The 21,199-nt window shown below is 41.5% G+C and overlaps 1 protein-coding gene across 2 annotated transcripts in view; it reads right to left on the bottom strand.

Annotated features, from left to right (window-relative positions):
* SLC27A6 (solute carrier family 27 member 6) overlaps positions 1-21,199 on the bottom strand; it is a 153,002-nt gene that overhangs the window by 115,207 nt on the left and 16,596 nt on the right. For both annotated transcript variants that reach the window (XR_007773392.1, XM_050945796.1), the window contains exon 6: positions 5,160-5,354. Coding sequence is in view for 1 of the 2 variants with exons in the window: in XM_050945796.1 (XP_050801753.1) it covers positions 5,160-5,354 (195 nt within the window). In the remaining variant the exon portion in view is untranslated. The remainder of the gene's footprint in view (positions 1-5,159; positions 5,355-21,199) is intronic.

Here is a 21,199-nt window from a genome sequence, read left to right as displayed (position 1 = left end):
AAGTCTTACATTCTTTACATATTCATTTTTGGGAAACGGTGAGGGAAGATTTCACAGTTATATTATCAAATTAGATAGATACTTTGATAGGGCACAGTAATGCTAACTGGTTAGAATTTACAGCAGAAATGTCTGTAGACCTTCACTATCCAGTTACAAAAATAAATAAATCAAATTAAAAGAATTTTTAAAACTTCTAGTCTACAGTTGCTAACTCAAGTCATATGACTAAACCATAGAGGAGAACAAATAGCACATTTATTTCATATTCATGAAAAAGTATCAATCTTCCTTTCTGGGTATATAAACAGTACCATTTTTATCAATGTATGAAACAAAAATAAAACAACATTCCACACCTTCCATGGTTTAAAGACATAGGGGGAAGGCAGGGTAGAAGGCCACAGAGGGAGATATAACAACTCTGGGCCTGATCCTGAACCTACCAAAGATTATAGATGGAATTTTTAATTGCACCAAAGTGACTTAGGAACACAAATCTCACTCTAAATCAATGGGATTTATGCTGCTAAATATTTAGTTGCTTTTTAAAATTCCATACTATGGGTGTGCTGCTCTTGATTTCAAGAAGAGCAGGACTGGGCCTCAATAATAGCACAAGGTTAAATTGGCTGTCTAGTGAGGTAGAAATTCTGAAAAAGACACCTATTATTTAATTATCTAAACCCTGGGATGCATGTTTCTTAGAGACAAACCTCTCCAGCCATTTAAAGGAATGGTGTTAATGGGATCCACAGGAAGATCCATCTACTATAGTTTTCTAACTCGGAGATGGCTGTTGTGACACTAGGTCTTCAGGGATGGTGAAGGAAGGGGTTTCCAAAAACTAAAACTAAAAACAAGAACTCAATGAGAGTGGAAGAATCCCTCATGCAATATAAAGAACCGCTCCACCTTTTCCCCTACTGAGCTGTATGGGAAAGTCTAACAGAATTTATTACAAAAAGGACAATCTTTCTGTAGAGTTATTTAGCGATGGAATTTTATCCCTTCTATAGAATATCTATCCAGGATGGTTCAAAAAACTAGATACAAATGATCTCATTTTCTATTAAAATCTGTAAGGGTTTAAAGTAAATTGTATAAAATCCTATGGGTTTCATCTCTATACAAAAGTCCTAACAGTTAATAAAGGGAAACAGGAAGACTAACCCTTCAGTACACATCTTGCAGTTTTTACTTGTTTTCATTACTCAAGTCTGCTTTAAAATGTATTGACTTTAACAATCAAAAAGTTAAATATTAAATTACAGCCATCTGTGGTGTAATTGATACAACTTCACTCAGTTGACCTTAACTTCAAATGAATTTATTCAGACTTTAAAGAGGTAGTAATAGCAATAAACAGGTCTGTCCAGATTCAGAAGCTTTCTCAAATGTCACTTAGCCTCACAAAAGCCACTTGTTAAGCGGTTTGCATACAACTTTCAAACTGAGATGACTACACTCTTTTAGAGGGGTAGCCGTGTTAGTCTGGATCTGTAAAAGCAGCAAAGAATCCTGTGGCACCTTATAGACTAACAGACGTTTTGGAGCATGAGCTTTCGTGGGTGAATACCCACTTCCTCAGATGCATGTGGTGGAAATATCCAGGGGCAGGTGTATATATATATATATATATATATATATATATATATATATATATATATATATAGCTTGCTTGCTAGCATATATATACCTGCCCCTGGATATTTCCACCACATGCATCTGAAGAAGTGGGTATTCACCAACGCAAGCTCATGCTCCAAAAAGTCTGTTAGTCTATAAGGTGCCACAGGATTCTTTGCTGCTTTTACACTCTTTTATAATTTCACTGCTTGTCACCACACAAAAACACCCAAAGAATGGGAACAGGCCCAACACGAAAGTAAGATGTGTAAGAATCATGCTGATAGTACTCCAGGAGCCCAGGTCAGCCAAAACGTTAAATGTGCTACCAACATGATCAGCAGCAGACTGTCTCAGGAGCTACACTTAGGTTCCAAACCAATTCATAACAGTTCACTTAGATGAATGCTTTTTAAAAAAATATCTGAACTATTTACCTGGATAACTTTTTTTTGGCAGTTTCTCTCCATATACTATAGCTACTGATTACATACAGTGTGTAGAAAATTTGTTGCACTGGGCCATTACCTTATGGACCATGGATTTTAACAAATCTTTAAAGCCTAATGAATTCTGGTATCTCACCTTTGTTGCAATATCCTTCTGTAGAAGCAGTTTTAGGTTCTATAAAAGTCACCCGGGAGTTCACCTTCCAGGCCTGCCTATACTAGCGATGTTTTTATCAAAATATCCCACCATCACCAAGCCTGGTTAAGCTCCACTGGTTTTAACAATGTTAAGCTTAGTACAGAATGCCTGTGTGCCACTAGGCCTGTGAACATAGTGTAGAGTTCAAAAGATCCACTGAAATTGAAGTTTTCAGGGTCCTTTTAAAATGGGGTTGGGAAGCCCTGTGTGTGGGCTTGGATGATCAAGTTCTACACTGACCTCAGTATACTACTGTAAAGGCACTCTCCACCCACTTCCATAACTCCTTCTCACCTCCTATTTTGTGGGGAAGGGATGATACAGGTGACGTGAGTGACCCTCCCTCATCCCACCCACACATTTTACTATCTAAGCTGAATGAAATGCCAACACATGCACCATGCAGTAAATGGTGAAAAGTCAACTAGATTTATCTTTCCAGTTTTAACCTAAAGTAACAAAATAAATGTTACAGACTCAGTGGATTTTGACTTTTGCCATGTGACAGGGTATTAAATTTTTGTAACTTTGACTTGGTCATGTGACTGGGGGCAGGAAATATTTCTTAGCATTCCTCTATATCGGAGAGGGCAACCTTTCAGAAGTGGTGTGCAGAGTCTTCATTTATTCACTCTAATTTAAGGTTTCACGTGCCAGTAATACATTTTAATATTTTTAGAAGGTCTCTTTCTATAGGTCTGTAATATATAAACTAAACTATTATTGTATGTAAAGTAAATAAGGTTTTTAAAATGTTTAAGAAGCATCATTTAAAATTAAATTAAAATGCTGAGCCCCCTGGACTGGTGGCCAGGACCCGGGCAGTGTGAGTGCCACTGAAAATGAACTCATACACTGCCTTTGGCATGTATGCCATAGGTTGCTACCCCTGCTGTATATCATACCCTTGTTCCAGTCAAGCTAGTATATTAGTGTCCTTTTTATCTTTTAAATTAAGAAGTATGGAAAACAAACGACGTAAAATGGTCACACTGATTTAGTCATGCATTACTGTAAATTTCATTGCACTATCACGTTACCCATATCAATATATTTTAGACAATATAGTAGTTAATCTTTATTATTACTCTGATTTATTATTTTAAGCTGAATATTTGCACATTAGTGTATGATAAGTCTATTCTTTGAAACCCTAGCCCTGAACATTACTATCCTACTAACTCCATGGAGAACTGTATTCTTAATCATGTAGTCTCTAAACTAAGGGCTTCTACCTATGGACTACTCCAGTGCAGGGCCGCCCAGGGGCGGGGGGCGCAAGTGGGGCTGTGGAGAGTTTTTCAGGGTCCCTGGAGCGGGGTCCTTCACTCGCTCCAGGGGCCCCGGAAAACTCTCGTGGGGCCCAGGCCCCCAGAGCTTCTTCTGCTCCTGGTCTTCGCCGGTGGGAGAGTCCTTCCACTCCGTGGCAGAAGGACCCCCTGCCACCGAATTACCGCCGAAGCAGGACCCGCCACCGAAGTGCAGCCGGGTCTTCGGCAGTAATACGGTGGCAGGGGGCCCTTCCGTTCCGGGACCCATTGCCGAAGTGCCCTGAAGACCTGCGGCGGGACCCCCCGCTGCCAAATTACAGCCAAAGACCGGGCTGCTCCTTGGCGGCGGGTCCCTCTTCGGTGGTAATTCGGCGGTGGAGAGCCCCCGTAGCGGGTCTTTGGGACACTTCAGCGGCGGGTCCCGGAGTGGAAAGACCCTCCGCCACTGACTTACCACAGAAGCGGAGGCTCCCCACCACCGAAGACCCCAGGTCCCTGGAATCCTCTGGGCGGCCCTGCTCCAGTGTTGCCATCTCTCATGATTTTATCAAGTCTGATGATCTTCAGTGTTTTTCGTAGTGCCCCACGTGTTGGAATCAGATTGCATGAAAATTCCAGCTTTCATTGCAAAAAAAGTTGAGTTCTCATGGTTGTGGAAAGCTTCAAAAACATGAAGCAAGTGCATCGTAAAGTCTCAGAAAATAGAAATGTTTGTTTTTAAAAATAATCTCTGGATTTTTAAGCCAATCTCATGATTTTTGAAAGCTTGGGGTCTGCAGTACTGCAGGCACCCCCAGGAAGCCATGCTGCCCATAGATATTGTTCTTCTGTTGTTGAGTAGTTGAAGCCATACAGTGGGATACAGCAGAAAGGAGTTCCAGGCAGAATATCCCTGGGTTTAGAGAGGATAACATGGAGTGGAGAGTACTTGATCTCCAGGCTCTGCCCCAGAAAACAAAAGTTTGAAGACTGAGAAGTAGATGGACTAGAGGCATACGAGTGTCGACAGACTCCTGATGAGCAGAAAGAACATGCAGGAGAGCCAGTGGTTCCCCATTTCTCAGTTTTGAGGTCATCTGCTCTGATTTGCTCCCCTGCTCATTTCCTAGAGTCTAGTTTTTTAAACCAAATCCTTAAAAAAGGCAAGAAGCCTGTAATATATATTTATCATTAAATCAGGTATACACTCCCCCGTCCCTCTATCTTATACATATATTTCTGCTTATAAATCAGTGACGCATTAAATAATTCTAATCTAGTCTCCTGCCTAGGAACAAAGATTTGGAATGCAGAACTAAACAGAACTTTCTTGAAACTTTCAGGATGGTGGAGTTTCACTAGTTTAGATCTTGTCTATTCTAGGAAATATTAAGGGGAAAAAATCCCACTGGTGCTGCCATTAGCACAGGTAGGAGCACTATATACAGATGATTTTGGCAGCATTGAACACTGTCAGGTAAACCTGCAGTAACTAGATCAGAAGACTTAGAACTTGATTCTGCATCCTCAACTCCCACTGATTTTAGACCTCACTTCTTCTGATCTAGTTACTGAATTAAGAATCACATTTATCCTCAATCTTCCTTCCCAAATAAAATATTGAATACTTACCTTATAAAAGAAATTAGTACGTCCCACAGATCCAATTTTCCCGGTGTGGTTCATGAAACAAATGTTTCCTTCAGTAGCCCCATAAAACTCACACATCTTGATGGCACCAAATCGGCCTAAAAATTCTCTCCATACATCACTCCTTACTCCATTTCCAACTGCCAAGCGAACTTGGTGATCTTTTTCTCCTTCTTTCTATTAAAAGAGAAATTAAAGAACATTTTAAAGAATAAAATATTGTAATGGGTGTGTTTGACTGTAGTATCTGATACAGAAAAAATGTACAAGCTTACAGACATCCAACAGAAAGCACAAGAAAAACTAATAAGAAGTTAATTACAGTGCATTTCTAATGTTACGAACTGTATTTAAGCTACAGCTGTAGTTCAGCAAACACCGAACCAGTGTTATAAATATATGCATGTAAATTGACAGTAACAGTTAAAATGTTGCTTAAATTAATATTAAAGAAAGGATGCTTGGGTTAGAGAATATGAATATATGCAGGTTTTAGAAAAATTAACCTATCGTTCTTCTCTCTAGAATAACTTTAAATTAAAAATTGATGTTGGGGAGAGGTTAGTAAAATGAATAGGGAAAAGCTGGAATTGTTTCTGTAACAGATTTATCTCAGGAGAGGTTATCAGTTACCTCCTGGTCCTTTCAAATGCAATATAACTTTCATGAAGTCTTGCTCGCATCTCAAGCAATTACAGTAACTCCTCACTTAACATTGTAGTTATGTTCCTGAAAAATGTGACTTTAAGCAAAACGATGTTAAGCGAATCCAATTTCCCCATAAGAATTAATGTAAATGAGGGGGTTAGGTTCCAGGGAATTTTTTTTTTCACCAGACGAAAGACTATATTTTTTATGTACATATAGATAGATAGATACACACACACAAAGTTTTAAACAAACAATTTAATACTTGTACACAGTGATGACGATTGTGAAGCTTGGTTGAGGTGGAGGAGTCAGAAGGTGAGATATTTCCCAGGGAATGCCTTACTGCTAAATGAACTAGCAATTGGCTGAGCCCTCAAGGGTTAACTCTCACAGTCTACAAAGTAGCAGGAACAGAGGGAGGGAAGAGAGAGAAAGAGATGTGCATTTCCCCTTTAAGTACACTGCCTTGTTAATTAGATCAGCTTGCTGAGGCCACAGCTGCTGCCAGCAAAACCCTGTCGTGTGTCCCCCCTGCTCTATGGAAGATGGGGTAAGCAGGATGCAGGAGCAGGGGGGAAGGGGACATCCTGATATTAGCCCCCCTCTTCCTCCTCCCTTCCCCCCTGCATAGTAAGCAGGAGTCTCCTGAAGCAGCTCCAAGGCAGAGGGCAGGAGCAGCACATGGCAGTAGGGGAGGGACAGCTGCAACTGCTAGCCTGCTGGGTAGCTGCTGCACAGGGCACACAGGGGAGCAGGGAGCTGATGGGGGGAGCTGCTGGTCCACCCTGGTTCCAAGCCCCCACCAGCTAGCTTCAACGGGCTGCTCTTCCTGCAAGCAGTGGACAAAGCAGGCAGCTGCCAAATGATATTAGAAGGGAGCACTGCACAACTTTAAACAAGCATGTTCCCTAATTGATCAGCAATGTAATGACAAAACAATGGTAACAGGGACGACTTTAAGTGAGGAGTTACTGTACCAATTATGAGCATTCCCATCCTGATTATAGCATCTGATCCATCTCCTATAGTACCATCAATATTAAGATTTGCAACTAGGGCTGTTGATTATTTGCAGTTAACTCACACAATTAACTAAAAAAAATGAATCGTGATTAATCGCAGTTTAATCACACTGTTCAACAATAGAATACCAATTGAAATGTATTAAATATTTTGAATGTTTTCTACATTTTCATATATATTGTATTGTGTTGTAACTGAAATCAGTGTATATTATTTGATTACAAATATTCACACTGTAAAAACGATAAACAAAAAATGTTTTTCAGTTCACCTCATACAAGTAATGTAGTGCAATCTTTGCCAAGAATGTGCAATTTACAAATGTAGATTTTATTTTGTTACATAACTGCACTCAAAAACATAATTTAAAACTTCAGCGTGTAGGCTATTAGCCAGGATGGGCAGGGGTGGTGTCCCTAGCCTCTTTTTGACAGAAGCTGGGAATGGGCAATAGGGAATGGATCACTTGATGATTACCCGTTCTGTTCATTCCCTCTGGGGCACCTGGCATTGGTCACTGTTGGAAGACATGATACTGGGCCCATAGGCGGCGGGTTATATGGGCTCGAGGTGCCCAGGCTCCAGGAACATTCAGGGCTGGGTGCCGTGCTCCAGCAATATTTGGAGCTGGGTCTCTCCCCCGGCCCTGCCTGGATCAGGCCCCGGCCCCAGCCCGGCCCCGGCGGGTCTCCCCACCACCACCCCGCCCCACCGTGTCCCTGCCTGGAGCGGGTCCCGGCCTCCGCCTTCCACCCCTCCCCCTGCGTCCCCCCTCCGCCACATCCTTGCCTGCTCGCAGATCGGCTCCCAGCAGAACTGCTGTCTGCTGCCCCAGGGTCCTAGCGCCTGCCATCCACTAATAGCAAGGCAGGCTGCCCTTACCCTGCTCTTCTGCCCTAGCTCTGAGCCCCTCCAACGCCCCAAACCCTCATCCTCAGCCCCAATCCTCATCCCCCTGCACCCTGATCCTCTGCCCCAGCCAGAGCCCTCATCCCCCTGCACCCTAATCCTCATCCCCAGCCAGAGCCCTCATCCCCCCGCACCCTAATCCTCATCCCCAGCCACAGCCCTCAACCTCCCGCACCCTAATCCTCATCCCCAGCCAGAGCCCTCATCCCCCCGCACCCTGATCCTCATCCCCAGCCAGAGCCCTCATCCCCCCGCACCCTGATCCTCAGATCCAGCCAGAGCCTCATCCCCCTGCACCCTAATCCTCTGCCCCAGCCAGAGCCCTCATCTCCCTGCACCCTAATCCTCAGCCCCAGCCAGAGCCCTCATCTCCCTGCACCCTAATCCTCAGCCCCAGCCAGAGCCCTCATCCCCCCGCACCCTGAGCCTCTGCCCCAGCTCTGAGCCCCCCCGTATCATGAACTCCTCATCCTCAACCCCAACCATCATTCCCCTGCAGCCTGATCCTCTGCCCCAGCATGCACCACCTCCCCCTTCCTACACCCCCACCCCCAGCCGAGCCTGCACCCAAACTCCATCCCAAAGCCTGCACCTCTCACCCCCTGCCCTAGCCCAGAGCCTGCACCCAGTACCCAAACTCCCTCCCACAGCCTGCACCCCTCACCCTTTCCTACACCCCCACCACCAGCCCAGAGCCTGCACCCAAACTCCATCCCAAAGCCTGCAGCCCTCACCCCCTCCTGCACACCCACCCCGTGCCCCAGCCCAGAGCCTGCTCCCAGCACCCAAACTCCTTCCCAAAGCCTGCACCCTAATCCCCAGCCCAAGACCTGCACCCCAGACCTCCCCCCTGAAACCCCACCCAGAGGCTTAGGCAGGTGGAGGCAGAGTTCGGGGGGGCAGAGTTGAGGGGGCAGGTTCTGGGCACCACCAAAATTTCTACAAACTTGACTCCCATGACTGGGCCAGATGGACCTTTGGGTCTGACCCATTATGGCCATTCTTATGTTCTTCAAGTACACTGAGTCCTACTTCTTGTTCAGCTAATCACTAAGAAAACAAGTTTGTTTACATTTACAGGAAATAATGCTGCCCTTTTCTTATTTACAATGTCACCTGAAAGTGAGAACAGGCATTTGCTTTCCACTTTTGTAGCTGGCATTGCCAGGTCTGCTTAACATCCGTAATCCACTTCATGCTTCAGTCACCATACTAGAAGACATGCTTCCATGCTGATGATGCTCATTAATAAAAGAATGCATTAATTAAATTTGTGACTTAACTCCTTGGGAGAGAATTGTCCCCTGTTCTGTTTTACCCACATTCTGCCATATATTTCATGTTATAGCAGTCTCGGATGATAACCCACCAGGTTGTTCATTTTAAGAATGTTTTCACTGCAGATTTCACAACACACAAAGAAGGTACCAATATGAGATTTCTAAGGATAGCTACAGCACTCAACCCAAGGTGTAAGAATCTGAAGTGCCTTTCAAAATCTGAGAGGGACAAGGTATGGAACATGCTTTCGGAAGTCTTAAAGAGCAACACTCCAATGTGGAAAATACAGAACCCAAACTACCAAAAGAGAAAAACAATCTTCTGGTGGTGGCATCTGACTCAGATAATGAAAGTGAACATGGATCAGCCCACACTGCTTTGGATTGTTATCGAGCAGAACCCATCATCAGCAGGGATGCATGTCCTCTGGAATAGTGGTTGAAGCATAAAGGGGGGACATGAATGTTTACTACATCTGGCATGTAAATATCTTGCAACTCTGGCTACAACAGTGCCATACAAATGCCTGTTCTCATTTTCAGGTGACACTGTAAACAAGAAGCGGGCAGCATTGTCTCCTGTAAATTAAACAAACTTGTTTGTCTGAGTGATTTACTGAACAAGAAGTAGGAAGGAGTGGACTTGCAGGCTCTAAAATTTTACAGTGTTTTATTTTTGAATGCAGGGATTTTTGTACATAATTCTACATTTCTAAGTTCAACTTTCATGATAAAGACAGTGCACTACATTACTTGTATTAGGTGAATTGATAAATAGTATTTCTTTTGGGGGGGGTTTACAGTGCAAGTAAAAAATACAAATAAAAAAATAAATAGAGCACTGTACACTTTGTATTGTGTTGTAACTGAAATCAATATATTTGACAGTGTAGAAGGCATCCAAAAATATTTAAATAGTATTCTATTATTATTTAGTCACACAATCAATCATGATTTTTTAATTGTTTGACAGCCCTACTTGCAACCTTTTTTTATTTTTTAAATCTCAACATTTTGTTCAATGTTACTTGGATTACTTTAGCCTCCTTGTTCACTACAATCTCTAGTACTGCTAGCTCTTGTGATTTTATCATGAAAAATCACAATAATAGGCATTTCTCTTAAAGCACCAGATCCTGGATTCAGCTGATTACATGAGAATCTCAGCTTTCCTTTAGAAAAAAATTTCAAGTGATTATGGTTGCAGAGAAAACCTAGAAAATGTAATCCAACTGTATTCCAAAGGCTCAAACAATAGAAGGCAATTAAAAAGAACCTAACTTGTTTTATTTTTGAAAATCTCATAATTTTAAAGCTGAACTTATTTTCTGAATGTTTGGGCTTGGCAATACTGAATCCTCATAAGTGAGGTGAGAGCATGAATTAAATATAGGATTTTATGAAAGACAGCTATCAAATACATAGTACTGTCTATCTGCTAATAAGTCTAGAGTGAAATTGCAACAATATTAGTCATACGAAGAACGTGTTGGAGACTTGGGGTATATCTACCCTGGAATAAAAGACCTGTGGCATGGCTGTGACTGGCCTGGGTCAGCTGACTCAGGGTTGGGGAGCTCAGGCTACAGAGCTAAATCCTGCTGCGTAGACATTCAGGCTTGGGCTGGAGCCTGGGCTTTGGGACCCTCCCCTCTTTGTTTATCATTAAACAAACTTTTACTTGATTTCACTATAAACATATCTAAGCGCTCTATGTTACATGGAGCAGTGATCCCTGGTAGATCTACTAAACTATGGTGTATTTTTTTTCCCGTTTGGAAGCAGCAAATCCCTCATCCACACTGCTGGGTGCCAGCAAGGGAGTCATTGTGAGCACAGGAGAGATCAAGCTCCTGGCCCTCAGTTTCAGTGCAAGCCTGACCATGGCTTGGAGCATCCAGTTCAGGGAAAGTCCAACTTTGCCTCATGGCCCTGAGCTGGAGCATGCTCAGTTGCTCTGTAGGGATGACGCCTGTGGAGTCTGGTCAGCACTAGAAGCTGTGAGAGGCTTGAGCATGTTCAGTGAGAAGAGTCTTCTTAGATTTTAGCTGCTAAACCAAAGTAGTGTCTAAGCATGTGCAAACTGCAATTTTTTTTCCAAAGACTTATAAATTCATCAAATTTAGGCACATTTTCATGGGTAGAGCAAAAAGGTCAGACTCCACCTAAATTTCAACTCACTGCTTCAAAGCATGAGAGCCCTACCACTGTTCAAAGAAAAGGTCACCAGAATTTATTTTTTTTAACATGGGTCAAACAATGTATTCCCTCCCAGCTTGATTTTGGAAATGGCTGGAATATTTTGGCTGAAATTAAAGTCAGGCTGAGGCAGACATATGGCATGTAAAATTTCAGCCCCCACAGCTGAAGTTTGGCCATGTTATAAGCAATTGAAAATAAGATCTTATAATGGGAAGTGTAAGACCACCTTAATCATACTAGCCTCACCTCTAATACAATTTATAGACAAATAAATCAAAATCTAATGCATTGCTGCATTCTCAATAAGTGATAAACTGGGATCAGACAACACTACTAACATTGGCTGCTTTAGAAAACAGCGAGACAATTTCAAGCTCTTGCCATGCATGTTACATGGAGCTCCATTGCTAGACCTCAGAACACTTTGGTGGAGAAAATGAGTATTTCAGTACACATTTCAAGTAAACTCTGAATTCCTTTTTGAACTGTGGAAATTATATTCCACTAGGTGTGTCAAAAGTGCACATTTTTCTTCTCTCCCCTCCCCACTTTAAGAATGGATAACTCACCATGAAGGAAGAGCAATGTCTTTATTAGTTTTGGGAACCCCACTTCAATGAACCAGAAATGAATCCACATTTTGTACATGTTGGCATCTCTTACCATGCAAGTATCTAAAGCATCCACCATCCTGTTACAATCCCTGTTCCATTAATCTGTTTTAGTTTGCTTTTACCGCATCCATGTTTTTACCTTCCCCTACTGCTCTGTGACCGTATTGCTGTAAGAATTATGTAACCACCATTTCTATAAAGTCACATACAACTTTGCTCTTTTCATACCTCTGCAGCTCTGTGATCTTGTTTCAACATGTGATGCATTATTGAGCATGATGGTGCTGATGGAGGGTGTTACCAGCAACAACAGTGTCTAAATACAGCAGTGATGCAATGAGTACCTGACTTTGTCAAATTTGGATGTCATATCACATAGCATAAACTTTCATACATTTGAGAGATGCAAAGAGGTTTTACATGTATTTTAAATTTACCAAATACTGAAGAGCTTGTGACTACCAATATACTTTGGGAGAAAAAGTGTTTAAATGCCATCTTGAAATTCAGTGGAAAAGCTTGAGATTAATTTTGCTTCTAGAAAACTGTTCACCCTCTGAATGCTATAAAATTGAAGTAGACAAGTCAATTTGATTTAAAGTAGCAACTATTTTAGAATTAGGGTTTTTTTTCAGTTTCATTGCTACACTGAAATTAATGTGTCAGTTGCTGAACTACAGTTACCCCTTGCTGAGGTCATTGATTTTTGTCATTCCAATGTAAAGAATTCTGGTAACACCCCACTGAAAAAACAAAGAACTCCTTTCACTGAGATCATTTTCAACAATGAACAGAAGAGAGAGAGAGAGAGAGAGAGAGAGAGAAGTATACATAGATTGAATGGCTCATTCATAAGCCAAGGGAAATTGAAGCTCTTTAGAGATCAAGTTAGATACAGGTAACTGTTTGTCTCTGAAAAGTATAAATGGAAAAAACAAATTTGTTGATGGTATGCTGAAGAACAATTCCACACAAGGGACCAGGCTCTGTTCTTATTTCCACCAGGCAAATCCAGTATCAGTATTAGAATCAGTGGTCTCGATCCTCAGCCTCATTATGGCTGCTCTGCACTGCTCCAATATGAAGTGGCCCTAAACTCAGTGCATCTAGGCCCCAGAGGATCTCTCCTGCACAGGCAGATTCTCAGAAGGAGAAGAAACATAGATACTGCTGGGGATCTGGTCCAATGTCTCTTTGGCCAAGTCTACACTTACCAGTAGACTGGCACTGCTGCAACGAGTATTGATTTAGCATGTCTGACACGCTAAATCGATGGGAGAGCACTCTCCCATCAATTTGTGTACTCCATCTCCCTGAAAACCATAAAGGAAGTTGATGAGAGATGCTCTCCCATTGACATAGGACAGCACAGCTACCACGGTAAGTTGATCTAACAACATCAAGTTCAGTTACGTTATTCACATAACTGAAGTTGCATAAGTTAGATCGATTTACTGCAGTGGTGTAGACCAGCCCTTTGTGGCTGCAACTTTAATACCATCAATAGTACAAGACAAGGCTACTAGATTTCAGGAAATGTTTTTCTGTAGTATCTAGCAATTCCTGCAAAGGCACAAAGGAGTCACATGAGGTATCAAAGCCCAGTGCTGGACAATGACCTTTCCTAAAAGTGGGGGCTGTCCTAAAAGCAATCCATTCAACCATCCCTGCAGTCTAGCTCCACACACTTCAATCAGATTTCATTTGTTACAAGGCTTGTAATTTAGTCAAGTGCATGATCGTGACAATAACCCATTAAGGGAGGACTCTCTATGCCACAAAAGCTTCCTGGAGACATTCTGTGGGCATGGAGTGCAGGTGGAGCAACTGGAGAACTCCTGCATGCTAATAAGATGACTTCATGTCAGCACTGAATGGGCCAGTGTAGCAGGAAATGTTGGATTGAGGTAGGCATAGGCCACTGAATCCACACTCACAGATCCAATGGGTGGGAGCTCCTGATCAGAGAGAGTGGAGGGGCAAAAGGCGTTAGTCCTGTTTACAGAAGGAAATAGCTGGCCATAGATGGTTTGTGCTACAATCCCACAATATGGTCCAGCACAGGGGTGTTTTTCTTTCCACCCTCTCTTTAGCCAACCGATGGAGGGCCAGACTAAATAGCACCTCCTCCATTTGTTAAACTTCTGAATACCTTACAGCACCCTGAGCCTGGTACCCCAGGCAGTGACCTGGGTTGCCTGACCCTAAATCTGGCCCTGAACTCATGTACAGGTTTCCAGAATTTTATGGGAGTTTCCAGAATTCCACCACATACAGACAAACATACACCAACCTTTGGGACACCAACCTTTGGGACTAATCTTCAACTGGTGTAAACCATCGTAGTTCCAAAAATCTAGACTGAAGTCAATCCGGATCTTCAAATGCTATAAATCAGTGTATTTGGCCTCTTCAATTTCATCCAAATATTTTCAATTATAATTTTGGGAAGTTTTTTGCTAGTAGAACTAAAGGAGAGTTAATGCAAGTTGATCACTTTTGCTTTCATGACAAGTCATTTAGGTCAAAAACATTGTAAACTACCACCATTTGATTAATGGTAGCATCACTAATAGGGTCAGGAGTTCATCATCATCATCATCCCTTGTACTTGCTAAAAAAAGGATGTAAGTGAATCCTAAAATGCGAAGGATAGATCACATGAGATTTGCATTCTTGTATTTACAAGGTAGCTTTACAGAAATCATGCATATCCACACAATTTGCACTAATGTTTTAAATTCTGTGCTACACCACCAGATGTTCCTGTCTGCTGAGTATATTCTTGATGTATAGAGCTATTGCCTTAAAAGATTTTGTTCTCTTAACTCTGCTCTTAAATCTGATATTTTTCCATAGTAACTTAACTCAGTCTCAAGCCTGGCTTCAATAGGCCTCTTCTGATGAGTAAGGCTTGTAGAAATGGGCCCATGGTTTGGAAAATTATCTCCCAGCAATCTGTAAAATTACTCTTAATATTTGTATTCCTTCTAAAAAGACTTTAATCTATAATCATTTACTCTTCACTATGATACAAAGATACAGAACTACAATTAGTACACAAGTACCTGGTTCTTATATTGTGTTCAAATTAAATTGTTAGAGAGGGAGTATAGTCTAGTGGTAAAAGTACAGAACTAGAAACTGAGTGTTCTGGGTTCTGTTCCTGGGTCAGCCATTGACTTTTGACTATAGGACAAGGTATTTTGTACCAGTCCATACCTCTATTTCTTCACCTATAAAATGCGGTAATATTACTCCATTTCATAGGGTATTGTGAGAGGCTGAATTAAGAAAGTTATTAAATTAGTAGTATTATGGGCAGCACCTAGAGGCCACAGTCTGGATCTAATAAAAGACACACAAATAGATGTAGTCCTTGCGGCAGAAAGCCTACAATGTAATTCAAGGCAAAAATGCAACAAATGAGTTCTATGGCCTGTGTTATACAGGACCGCAGACTAGATCACAATGATCCATTCTGCCTTAACCTATTACTTTTTTTAAGTAGTAATACACAAGAAAGCATGCACGTATACCAAATAGCTGGATGTTTCTTTAGAGCCTTTGGCAAAGTTCCTTTAATCATATGATATTTGCTGGTATTTAATGTAAGTGAAATTCTGGAAACATGTTTCTCCTTTATGAATATTTGTTACATTTTTGTAGTAATTCGTTAACAAGTCCACATCTGCTTTATTATTGCTAGATACCCAGACAACTGGAATCTTCCTCAGACATTCTTTCTATAATGATGTCCTTTTTATTCTAAGTAAGCGAATAGGTAACTGATAAATGAGACTGTCATCTATAATCAACAGGACATTAAATGAACATGGAAGGAACTACATGACTGTAGTAATATAAAATCTTACTTAACATCTGCATTGAAAACCCAAGAGACTGGATTCTGTTCCACCTTTCCTACTTTGGGTGCAGGAAACGATGAGTGGGAGGGAAGCAAAGATGACTAAGCTGTCTTGTGAATTCTGGTTCTGGTCCAACTAAGCAGTCTGAGGGCTGTAATAATACTCTGTGGGCTATTACATCAGCAAAGAATAATAGATGGAGTACCAACCACTCCCATTCCCAGCTCTTCTGCTGGGTTTCAGGTGGGGAGAGAACAGAGCCAGGGAGCCACAAGGAGATAATCTGCAAGGGTTATCTATATCCCACTGAAAAGGGCTTTGTATTTAGAGACACACACACAGAGGGATAAAAATAGGAAAGTCATCTTGAGTGTTGAAAACAGACTGTAAAACACCCCTGAGATAGGCCTCCTGCCTTTACCGATGATCTGAGGGAGCGTACACAGAGACCAGAAAGGTAAGAGATGCAGCAAGCCTTGTGTGATACTCGCCTATGCTCAAGGCCATGCTATGTTGTAATCACACACATTTTATGTATAAAACACAACAACCCTCAAAACTTTTAACTGCAAGATACTTGCCAAACCTCTACTAAATTTGCAGGTGAGAGCATAGGTAACTGGAAGTAAGAGTGCTATTGCACCCCCTAACTTAAAGTAATAACCCAGATACACGGTTTCCACCTTCAGCACCCTCACTATAAAAACTGTTCCAACACTACTGGATGAAAGTGATACATTCATTCCTGTTCTTGTGTTATTACCTTTTCTAACATAGGTCCATGTCACACCTTCATAGCAAGTGGATTTGCACAGAATGAGGAAGCGCTGTCTACCCATTCATTCTCTTTCTTCTTTTGAGTCTGTGAAGCTCCGCTCTTTTATGGGGATCAGTCTCCATGCCGTGGCAAGGAGCGTTAGCTTAAAGATGTCTATCTACTTTATGTTCTTCTCTACTTCAACATTTGGATTTTCAGCAGGGAAATGAATGCTGATCCTGTCAGCATTAACCTACTTGCCTTTCCCTTCTGACTCATTGTTCTGAAGCAGAATAGTTTTAATCCTTATAAAAAATTAATCCTTGAGCATCTTTTCTAAAAAGAATACAGAGAATTTAATCCCATTGAAAGGAGCCTGGGTCAAACTGAATCTTAAAGTCCAGCCCGGATATGTCTACACAGAAAGAAAAAAAAAATAAAGCACCTAGAGCACCAAATCTCAGAGGCTGGGTCTACAGCTCAGACTTGCACTAAAATGCTAAAAATCACTGTGTAGACATTTAGGCGTGGGCTCAAGCTCAGGCTCTGAAACACTCCCCAAGCTTCAGAGCCCAAACTTCAGCCAGAGACTGAACAGCTGCACCGTAGTGCAAGCCCAACTCTGTAGATCCAGGCTCTGAGACTCACTGCTGTTAGACATGTAGATACACTGTCAGTGTCCAGAGTCATTAGCCATACATTTCTTCTAGTTAGATTGTTGTGAAGTAGAGATCTAGATGAAAACTTAGCCAATATCTACAGGTCTCATTTTTAAGTACTGAAAATACTTAAAACCCAACATTTATTAATTTAGATTTCTTGTAAGGTAGGGATTTAACCCAGGAGAAGTGCCAGTGGATAATGGAATGACCCCTTTTACCTAGCAACAGTACAAGAGCACCACAAGTCAGTATATCATTTAAATAACTCATAACATCAAGGCTGAGAAAAAACCTGAACATTTGTTATATAGGCTTTGCATACTCTTTAAGCCTCGGGCATGGGGAGAATTCTTTAGGGAAGGAATATCAACATAGTCTGTAAAAGTAATCTCAGAACCTACAGGGGAAATGGGAGACAGTAGCTGACCTATATCATACTCCATTCTGAGATTTGTCAAAGCACTTAGCCCTTTCAACAAAGAGGCTTTCCGTGGAGCCTGACAGGAAGAACACTTATTAGTTTTATGACTAACCTTTTTCATTAAAATATCCATATTAGTACATTAATACAGATACCGCTGTCTTCTGCATTTAGCAAAGTACACTTCTACTGAGGAGATGAAGAGGCTGAGAGGGGAGCTTGGAACAACACAGCGGTGTAGACAATAACTGATTAGGAACTCTACGAAAAGCTGCACATTTCAAGCTCCCTTGAGTGGAGAAGAGAGCGCTAGTGACTGAGGCATTCTGGTAACAGATGGCCTTTTACAGGTCTGCAGGTTGCTAAAGCACCGCATGCAGACGAGGGCACAGGAAAGCTCTCACTGCAAGAGTTGTTGCAGATGTGTGAGAAGGTGGTAGCAAGTCAAAAGGCTGGAGCTGAGAAGAGACACCAAGAAAAAACAATTCTTCAAATGTTTAGTGAAAAACAGCATAACAACAGCTTCAGAGGATGGAGATCATCAAGGAGTCCTGCCTGTTCACATCTCAGTCACAAGGGTCCCTACCAGTACTCAAACCAAAATGCTTTCAGCAGCCTCAGAAGACAGGACAGACAGTGAGTCCTCAAGATTGGATTCTTGGGCTCCCAGGTTATACCTATGAGCAAGTGAAGAGGAAAAGGTCCTAGTTTACTACAGGTCCCATTGGTGCCTATAGGCCATCTCCTGTAATTGTAAATTTCAAAGATTTTCACCCAGCTGTGGTTATTTTTAATTTAGTATTGCTTTTAAAGAATACTGTACTACCAGATGTGACAGATGTTAATTAGGAGGTCTTTCATGTACAGAAATGACAACCTTGTTCCTTTAACCCACATGATACCAGCACAGAATTTTTTCCTTATTCCAGCCAGATTTCTATCAGTGCTAAGATTTTTTTTAAAATAGTACTTGTTAGTGAAACTCAGATGACACGGTAAACAATTTCACTTACTTGGAAAATATTAATGAACGTATCTCTACATGGAATAATAGGTTTTTACTCATACTATTTATTTGTATGAACATGTTTCTACTCCAGTTCTAACATGGTAAACTATTACAGGTTTTCTTTCAACTACAGTCTAATAAACTTTAGAACTGATTCAGTTTATGAGGTTAACTCTTTGAAGATAAAGAAAATCCTAACACTTATCTGACCTGCAAATTAAGTACATTGGTAAGAAGAGTTTAGGATGTGCCAGTGCCGAGGAATTAGACATGTATGCCCATATGCTGGTAGGAGCTATTTAACGGAAGTTTGAGTTCATATTGATTCAGAGAGGGGAAATGCAGTTCTAGAAGGTGTAGTCTCTCCTCAGTGTAGTTATTTTGTTGTGTCAAATTCCATACAAGGAAAGAAACTTTACAACTAAAATTAATTTTAAAATTAAGGCTCCATGGAGCTTGTAATGATCATAGATGATTTAAAGAGTAAGAAAAGACCTGGCTGTGCCTGTTTTTGTCTATGAAAATAAATCTACCACGGTCTATTTATGACACAGGAGGTGTAAAGTAGAATAAAATAAAATCAAGCAGCACTCTTCAACAAAGTCAAGCAACTGAGGGACGGAGAGAGGGAAACTTAACTGGCTGAGAGGATAGTTGCTGAACTTTCAAACCAAGTAAGGAGGGGGGTGAGGGAGAAACAGAAGAGCATGCAGTAAAGAGGAACCAGCTTATACATGGTGATCTTCTTGGTAGGTTTGACATCCAGTATAGTCTTGTGGCCAATTGTCCAGCATACTGCATCCTGTGTAATCATTTGCATTTGTGTGAAGTGGATACAAGACACTACCATTTCCATCTGATACCATTCTGGCAGCTGGGAAGTGCTGGCCAGAGGACTCCCAGACCATGCTGCCTTTTCCCCAAGAACATTCTCTGTGCTGGCATACAGGAGGGAGGAGTGGAGTAGGAGCTGAAACAGTGGTTCTAACATAAGAATAGCCATACTGGGTCAGACCAAAGGTCTATCTAGCCCAGTATCCTGTCTTCCAACAGCAGCCAATGCCAGGTACCCCAAAAGGAATGAACAGAACAGATAATCATCAAGTGATCCAAAAGAGGCTAGGGACACCATCCCTGCCCATCCTGGCTAATAGCCACTGATAAGTTCATGGAGGATAGGTCTATCTAGTTCTGTTTTGAACCTTTTTATAGTCTTGGCCTTCACAACATCCTCTGGCAAGGAGTTCCACAGGCTGACAGTGCATTGTGTGAAAAAACTACTTCCTTTTGTTTTAAACCTACTGCCAATTAATTTCATTGGGTGACTCCTAGCTCTTGTGTCATAAGGAATAAATAACAACACTTATTTACTTTCTCCACACCAGTCATGATTTTATAGACCTGTATCATATCCCCACATAACTTTTCCAAGCTGAAAAGTCCCACTCTTATTACTCTCTCCTCATATGGCAGCCATTCCATACCCCTAATCATTTTTGTTGCCCTTTTCTGAACCTTTTCCAATTCCAATATAATCTACACCACTCAAAGATTCACATGTGCAAGGGGGAATCTTCAGGAGGTTGGCTCCACTAGCTTTAGGGCTGCTTTGCACCACTGAAGTGAAGTCAGAGCATGAACCAAAATCTGGCTCTCACAGTATGTGCATTTTAAAACCTGGGGCCGCAAGTGTCAGAGACAGGTCTACAGGTGCTAAAAACATTAGTGTAAACATTGTGGCTTGGGCTCTGAAGACCAGCCCCCTCCCTGGGCTTCAGAGCCCAAGACTGAATGTCTACACAGCTATTTTTAGCACCACAGCACAAGCCCGAGTCTGTAGAATCAGGCTCTCAAGACTTGCTACCACAGGTTTTCAAACACAGTGTAGACATTTCTTCAGATTTTGACTTTCCAAAGTGAAACAACAATGTCAATTTATAGGCCAACACTCCTGTACTATTCAGAGGTTACATCAGACTCCAAAGGTTTCTATTTTGAGAATTACTATAGCCTTTACTACTGACTGTAGCAAAGCTAAGTGAAAAGTAAAGTGTCTGATCCAATGCCCATTGAAGTTAATGAGAGAGTGTCTTTCCAGTAACTTCAGTGGGCACTGGATTGAGTTCTAAAAGAAAATTGTTAATAGTGCTGAAAAATAAATCTTGGCTCACATTCTTCTCCTGTTAACAGAAACCACTGTTGAAGTCAGTGCTGATTAGTTTGGAAGAGCACTGACAGATGATTGGATTAGAAAGGAGTTTTCATGTCAGTTTGGAGGAGTTACTATTAATAAATATCTCACCATATTTTCTTAAATTTTAAGTTGCTAAACAAAATCCACAAAATGACAGGAAATTTACTAATTGTATATATATTTTTGGAGTCCCAAGAACAATTTAAAATAAGTCTTGCATGACAAGGAGGAGATTTTCAAGGGCACAAAAGGCTGTCAAGGCTGAATCCCCACTCTGTCAGTTTGAGTGCAGAAGGTGGGGGCCCGCAAGGATTTAAAAAAAATTAATACTTGCCACTCCAGGCTTGCATTAAACTCCCAAGGTTACAGTTTTTCTTTGACCTTGGCTTGGTAAATGCTGCCACCATCCAAATGCAAAAAAACCCCTTTGG

This window comes from Gopherus flavomarginatus, chromosome 3 (genome assembly GCF_025201925.1).
Source record: "Gopherus flavomarginatus isolate rGopFla2 chromosome 3, rGopFla2.mat.asm, whole genome shotgun sequence".
Classification (NCBI taxonomy): domain Eukaryota; kingdom Metazoa; phylum Chordata; order Testudines; family Testudinidae; genus Gopherus; species Gopherus flavomarginatus.
This window is presented reverse-complemented; position numbering and strand designations above follow the sequence as displayed.